At 35.0% G+C, this 7,445-nt stretch overlaps 1 protein-coding gene across 2 annotated transcripts; it reads right to left on the bottom strand.

Moving 5' to 3' along the window:
* Window positions 1–2,029: 2,029 nt before the first annotated feature.
* On the bottom strand, window positions 2,030–6,357 carry LOC133867908 (cysteine-rich receptor-like protein kinase 25). Of its 2 annotated transcripts, XM_062304678.1 has the most exons (8): window positions 5,493–6,357; window positions 4,040–4,162; window positions 3,745–3,938; window positions 3,287–3,497; window positions 2,925–3,162; window positions 2,637–2,787; window positions 2,514–2,535; window positions 2,270–2,418 (listed from the first exon to the last, which is right to left on the bottom strand). In XM_062304678.1, exons 1-8 carry the CDS (start codon window positions 6,277–6,279, stop codon window positions 2,405–2,407), a joined length of 1,740 nt encoding a protein of 579 aa, XP_062160662.1. In that variant the 5' UTR covers window positions 6,280–6,357; the 3' UTR covers window positions 2,270–2,404. The 2 variants fall into 2 exon arrangements, with proteins under 2 accessions (XP_062160661.1, XP_062160662.1); XM_062304677.1 differs by having other exon boundaries at window positions 2,030–2,535.
* Window positions 6,358–7,445: the final 1,088 nt, after the last annotated feature.

Genomic DNA, 7,445 nt, shown 5'->3' with positions numbered 1-7,445 from the left:
TGACACGTAGGACATTGCAACCGTGTTATATTTTAGGATTGGAAAAGAAATTTACCAGAAAAAGCTTCTTCATTTTTGCAAAAAAAAAAAAAAAATAAATAAATGAAGAAGAAGAATAAAGCTTGATAGGGAATTGTTAAAATATTGATTAAATAATTAAATTAATCTCTTTCTATCAACTTAAATTTTTGGGATAACTGGTGTTGATTTACATGGTATCATAGCAGAAGTTCTGAGTTCGAACTTTGTCTTTGTTAATTCACTCAGCATTTTGAATTAAATATTTCACGTGTTAGACTTCACTTATTAAAAGGAAATTTGAGCCTACACGTGAGGGGGAGTGTTAAAGTTTGATTAAACAATTAAATTTATCTCTTCTTATCAACTTAAGCTTTTGGGACAAGTGATAATTATGTAAAAGTAATTTGGTTCCTTAAAATTAAGGAAAATCGAAGAGAAGCTGCTGCTAGTAGGGTTGAAAACCCAATTACGATTACTGGTTATTGGTTAAAACCGATAATCATAACTAGGGTAGCTGGTTGATCAAAATCTCCAATCGGCTTCGGTAACCAGTTATTTAATAACCTACGGTTATCAGTTGGTACCTGGTTATCTAGATCGGTAATCAAAATTTAAAAATAATTGGGTCTTTTGGGCCTATTTTGAATATTGAGCTTACTTTTTGGGTTTAATTTAGACGTTTTTAGCCATTTTAAAAGAACATTTCAGCCTTTTTCATTTGTTTTTGCCCAATATGCTGGGCCAGAGTCCGGAGGACATGATGCACTGAGGTATACATCAAGTTTCTATCTCAGTAAAAGTTGCATTTTTTTTTTTTTTTTTTTATCTGGTACAAATTCATATTAGTATGCACTTTTTTTCTTCTGATTATTAAGAATTATATGTAACTGATATCTTTCCTCTGCTTTCTTCTAGCTCTACTTCAATCTCGATTGTGTCGTGTATTTGTAGGTGCCAGGGGTGTTGTTTCTTGTGCAACTATATACCATAGTCATTGTACAAGCACATTTTTTAGGTTGGAAACTTTGGCATTTCTATGAGATGGAGTTGATTTTTCTCATTAGCATACAACTGCTCATCTTCGAAAGTATATTCTCCCATGGATTCTCTGTTGTGCTAATAGTCAGAACCTGTTAGATATGTTTCGTACCAGTTGTCCCTCATATATATAAATGTAAATGTAACTGTTGTCCTACTTTATAGGTTTCTTTTCTGTAGTTTATTGTATTCGTAATAGCTCTTCCCTTGTTCATTTGTGCTTCAGAGTTTTTGCTGATCAATTCAAAAAATTACTCCAGAGTCAGCAACTCTTTTATGAAGATGAAGGTCTTCGTATCAGGGGCGAAACCAAAATTTTTGGTGTGGGGGACGAACTTGTATAATTTTTTTACATCAAAGTATCCATTCGATTCGAAATTAAAATTTCAAATTTTCATGATATCATAAACACACAATAGTATAAACTACTAGTAAAATAAACTAAGCATAATTTATAAGGTACAAAAAAAAAGATACCTTTGAGTGTGACTCTTTCTCTTAACAAGATTTTTCAAAACTCTCAACATCAACAATAATAAAAGTCAAATCCTAACAATGTTATAACGTGCAAAACCTAAATGATAAACCCATTTAAAAGTCGAAACATATTTGACCAAATATATGAAAGAGAAAGGCTTAGGGCAGAGGAAATAACACATTATAAGCTTGATTAAGAGATATCTAGGTGCCAAAACCATGAATAGAGTAATGGAGTCCAGTATTTACAACAAAAAATTGTACAAAAAATCTAGACTTGGAAACTGGAAAGCAAACGCCTTTTCTATGACAGGAAATAAGTTTTTAATTTTTTTTTTTCTATATGGGTTGACCGAGATAACTGAACCATAACCTCTCATTACGGTCAATACAATACGCAAGTATTAAGCAATTAATTGCTGTGAGTTGGGCTTTATAAATGACTCATTTAATTTCTCTTTTTGTCACGGGGACTCTCCTTTTTCAAGTCTCTTTAAATACCTTTCATTTTAAAATATTCCCAAACTATAAACATAATTATTCTAATTTTACAAACTCTTTAAACAAGTATTTGCATGAAAATGATGAATCCCCAGATAGGAGAAGCTTCCAGTAACGAAATTGTGTTTTCAAGATGGAAAATTCATCTTTTTAAGTGGATCGAACAGCATACTCCAGTTAATCTCTTGACTAGGTGGAAGCACTTGTTGAAGATTGATCAGATGCGGAAAATGCTATCATGGCCCCAGTTGTTGAAGATTGATCAGATAAGATAGATCTCCCTAAAGAGAATGGAGGTGCTAATGGCCGAGGAAGGTTTATCGAGCTGCTTCCAAGCATGAGGACGACCAATGACATTGTAGGTCTTTCATTGGGATCTTCCTGAACACACAACAATGCGATATGGATCAATCTCAGAGCCTCGCTTCCAGGAAAAGTGTCGACTAAATTCTGATCTATCAACTCCTGTCCTTTACCTTCATTCCATACTCGCCATGCCTGTTTTATATTGTTTTTAATTATCTCAATTTATGTAGTAAATAAAAAACTTCATATCTGAACTCAAGATACAGATGACAAAAAAGAAAAGAGAGATTTACATGTGGGAGAAGGCTTTTTGCATGCTCTGGATGATAGAAGCCCATGTTCTTTTTCCCACTTATGATTTCTAGCATTAAAACTCCAAAGCTGTAGACATCGGACTTTACTGAAAATAGCCCCTCCATTGCATATTCTGGTGCCATGTATCCACTATTGGAGAAAATATTATGATTTATGGCTTCAATTAGTTGAAGAATATGAAACCAGAAGTTCAGAAATGTTCAATGAAGTGCAAAAGAATGAACCACCCCACCCATGAAAACATGTACAAAAGAGGAATGACTTACTATGTGCCCACAACTCTGTTCGTGTTTGCTTCTACTTGATCACCATCGAAAATCCTAGCAGTACCAAAATCAGATATCTTTGGATTCATCTCATCATCTAACAATACATTGCTTGCTTTCATATCTCTATGGATGATTTTGAGCCGGGAGTCTTCATGTAGATATAGAAGGCCCCTAGCGATCCCATTGAGAATGTTTTTGCGCTTAGTCCAATCTAGTGATGCACTTTTTTTTGGATCTGCATTGTAATAATAGGATGGCAAATAGTTCTATGAGATAGGAGAATTGTTCCTTGGTATTGGGAGTGGGAGAGAGTGAGAGAGAGAGAGAGAGAGAGAGAGAGAGAGAGAGAGAGAGCAAACCAAACAGGAAGGCATCAAGACTAGTGTTGGCCATGTACTCATAGACTAGAAGCTTTTCACCTCCTTCCAAGCAGCATCCCAAGAGCCTCACTAGATGTTTGTGTTGAAGTTTGACAATTAACAACACTTCATTCTTGAACTCTTCAAGACCTTGTTTAGATTTCATTGAAAGCCTTTTAACTGCTATTTCGTTTCCATTAATCAGCTTTCCCTGGAAGCATATTAAACTTTCTCAACCAAAGAAAATTTATCACAAGTTAATGGTAGACATACATTGCTATCTGTCACAACATTGAGGTTCACTTGTAGTTCTTTTCTCCTTCTAAAACCAAATTATCACAGAAATCTTGAGATGCCATTGATCCTCAACTATAGCTATTTATTATTTTCAAAAATGCAAATTATGAAATAAGTTCCAAAAATGCATTTGTACAAAAAAAAAGAGTCAGTCTTTTAACCTTGTAAACTGGGCCGAAACCGCCTTCTCCAAGCTTATTTGCATCAGAAAAATTATTTGTAGCAGCCTGCATGGTACTTAAATCGAAGTAATGCATTTCTCCAGTACTGTTGTCTTGATCCCTGGCATGGATACTTCCGCCCATGAAGTATATTGATGGTAAAGCTTCCCCGTTTCCTAACATAATTTCTTCTTCTGAGTAACAAATTAAATAGATTTGAAATGAGTGGCAGTCTAGAAGTATAAATCAAATATAATTAATTGGCTTGTTTCCCCTTGAATAATAGGAAATTCACCTTCGTTTCTTTTCCTCCTGCAAAAGGATGAATAATACCAGAAACCCAAGAGGGCCGCAACTACTGCAATTGATGTTACGGTAATGACTACGATCTTTGTTGTATTCTTTCCTCCCCCTCCTCCTGTCTCATGATACAATACAACTGTAAGTTTGCTTACAATATCTAAAAACAAAGATACATCAATAAATAGGGATATATATAGCCTGCACAAACTGTGACAAACAAGGCAAATCCATAAGCACCCCTTTTTGCAAGGGTCATTGTTATCACTCAGTAGAGATGATGGATTTAGTATTTCATTGAAGGTTCCAAGCTGTGAATGGAGAATGCCACTAAATTTTCCGGATAAATGCAAGTTCTAATTCAAACATAAGGTAGAACTTCTACTACATTCAGTGAATGTTTACTTAGCTTCTTTGTTTAATTACTCCCCTTAGTTCTGAAGACTGCAATACACTCTAGCAAAAGCTAGATCAATGTTGCAATTAGCAACTAACAAAGCAGCAGCAACACTGCACAAAAACAAACCCTTTACAATCCAACAACTTTACACTTCCGAACAACCTATTCACTAATAACAGATCTCTTTTCTGCAGAACAAGAACTGCAGAAACCACAAACCCAACTTCAAACAACTCAACACTAGTACAACACCAACCAACCCAGAAATCCCAAATCAGCATTTATGTTACCAATTAATGTGCTTGGACTACTTAACTTTTAATTTGGCCGTGTTTTGTTAAACCTTGGTTTGTAGTATGTGAAAGGTGTGTTGTGTATCCACTTAGCTTCTAGAAACTTGTTTGTAAAAAGGCTTCTCTTTGTTTTGTATGTAGAAGCTGCTGGAAAATTGTGTGTGAAAAAAAAAAAAAAAAAAAAAAGAACCGAGAGAAGAAAGAAAGAAGAAGAGAAGTTCAGTCCAAAAAATCTCCTCCTTCCTCTCCCCTGTTTTTACTCCCCTGTTCTGCACAGTTTTCTGCAGAAAATTCTGCAGCAATTCTTCTATTGTTTCCTTGTGTTTTCTTTACATACTCTACTGCCCTTGAAGTGTGTCTTGCAGGAAACAACCAGCCAACAATTTATCTACTCAACCTGCTGTTTTAGCCAGAAAACTAACAAGAAGGTCCCACTTACTGCATAAAACCAGGTTCTCGTTAGACAACCTATACTTTCCTTTGGTCAGAATTCTAGACCTGACTTCCCGGCCACTTATGTTGTCGTTGATAATCTAATTATCCTTGGTTGTCATTATATCATCTGTTTATTTTTCCAATCAGCCCCTGTCAACTGATTTTCTTAGATCTACTACGGTCTTTGATTGTCTAATAAGAAAATGAAGAAAATTGTTTCTTCTATAAAGTCAAGGACTGATCTACAAATTGGCCTAAATGCACATTTTCATAAGTCCAAATTATGCAGATCGAGGCCGGAAAAGTTTAACTAGTCTTACCATTATCGGGAAGTGGCTGTGGTGCTTCGGGCACAGGTTGGAGCGGTGACGGCGTAGGTGGTACTTGCTGAAAGAATGAGTAGTTCTCATACCTTATATTGCAACTTGGGGCCAAAACGCGCCACCCTTTCTTCTTTTCGCAACACCCATTGGCATCAGTCATCAACTGTGACAAACAATCCTTGCATGAAGCAGGATCGATATCTCTAGTACACTGAACCAACCCATATCCATTCTGAGACCCATTACCCGCAGTCCTGATACCTGCCTTGAACAACATATGATCTATTCCAGCTTCTTCTATTAGTCCGTACATTAGAGATAGTCCTCCAAAATTAGGTTCATCAGGTGAAGTTCTATTCCCGACATTCCACATGAACACCCCTGGCAACATCTGTTGCACTCCAAAGAAATTAGTATCGGAGTACCTTAACATGCATTCATCGAACCAGATGATGGCAGTTCTATTAGATAGACACAGACTTCTGATCTGTTGACCAGCAGAGCTGACGCAGCTTTGGCAGGTACTAGTGTTAACATCACCACGGCAGAGGAAGAGGCCATAGATGCCATTAGAGGTATCGTTGTAGAAGCTGTTGTTTTCGGAAGCTTTAGTGGATAAAGAATCCAACAGGGCTGTGAGGCTTGATTGGAAAGAAGTGACGAGGGTTTGGTTAGATGGATCTTCACAAAACTTGTAATTATAAGTTGGCTGGGAATTAATGGAGCCAATAAGCACACAGCCTACAAATAATAGAAAAAGAAAGGCTTTTTGGAACAAAAACATATTTTATCCCTCTTTAAGTTTCAACAGAAAATTGGTCTATGAACATATGCTTCAAGCAGATAATCTATATAAAGAAAGAAAATAATCTTATCGATCAAGTATGAGAAAACAAGTGAAATCACTTCCAGAATTGATATTATTTGAGCTATATTTCCCGTTTATCTCACTCATGATGACAATATGGAAACGTGTACGTCCTTGCGTCCGATTGTTGTGGGCCTTGTGGCGGCTAATGTCATCTGGTCAATTGTTACGGCGGAAAAAACGACTGCTGTATAAGAGCATAGGTATAATTTTTTTTTTTTTTTATTAAAAAATTACATCTATACCATTCAAAATGACATAAATATTTTAGGAGAACACTAGAAGATGAGAGATGTTCTAAGAGCACTAATAATAATTACCCTGTATTGGTTCTCTTCTCTATATTTAGAGAAAATTTCATGAAAAATATCAAAAAACCTTCCACAGCAAATGCCCTATATTTAGATGAGGGAGTTGGAAATGAATAGTGATTCCCTATATATACATGTCTACTATTCTTTCCCTATGTATTATTTTAATATAAAAGAAATATAATTAATTGATATAGGGAAGAGAAAAAAGGTAAAAAAAGAGAAAAATAATAAAATAAAAATAATATTTAATTGATATAAAAAAAAAATAAATGAATTTATTGTAAGATATTTTTTTATCGAAAAGTAAAAAGTAATTTTGTTTACCAAATATAAAAAAATATTGAAAATCTTCTGCAGTGCATGGTGTGTTTAGGAATAGAGAAGAATCTCTTCTCTACTTTTTTCAAAAACAAATCATATTTTATTCAACTTTTTCAAAGTTTTTCAAATTTTATCTTACAAAATTAAACTTCAAAATTCGTGCAATAAATTAGAATTTAATTCTAATTTTTAAAAATTCAATTTCCAAACCAACCTAACATCTCCAAGCGAATTGTCTTTATATTTCCTATCAGTCAACGTCCACTCAAGTCAGGATCATCCGTATTCCAAGCTTTTGAATAGTCTTCAGACTTCAGAGGGTCAAGCGTAGCATTGCTGGACAGAAATTTCCTTGGACCCATTGAATTTCCCTTTCCAAAGCCGACACCACCACTTGATATTTTCACGTATTTGTCTATACACAACTTAAAGACATTAAGGAACAAA

The sequence above is a fragment of the Alnus glutinosa genome, chromosome 5, assembly GCF_958979055.1.
Source record: "Alnus glutinosa chromosome 5, dhAlnGlut1.1, whole genome shotgun sequence".
Classification (NCBI taxonomy): domain Eukaryota; kingdom Viridiplantae; phylum Streptophyta; class Magnoliopsida; order Fagales; family Betulaceae; genus Alnus; species Alnus glutinosa.
This window is presented reverse-complemented; position numbering and strand designations above follow the sequence as displayed.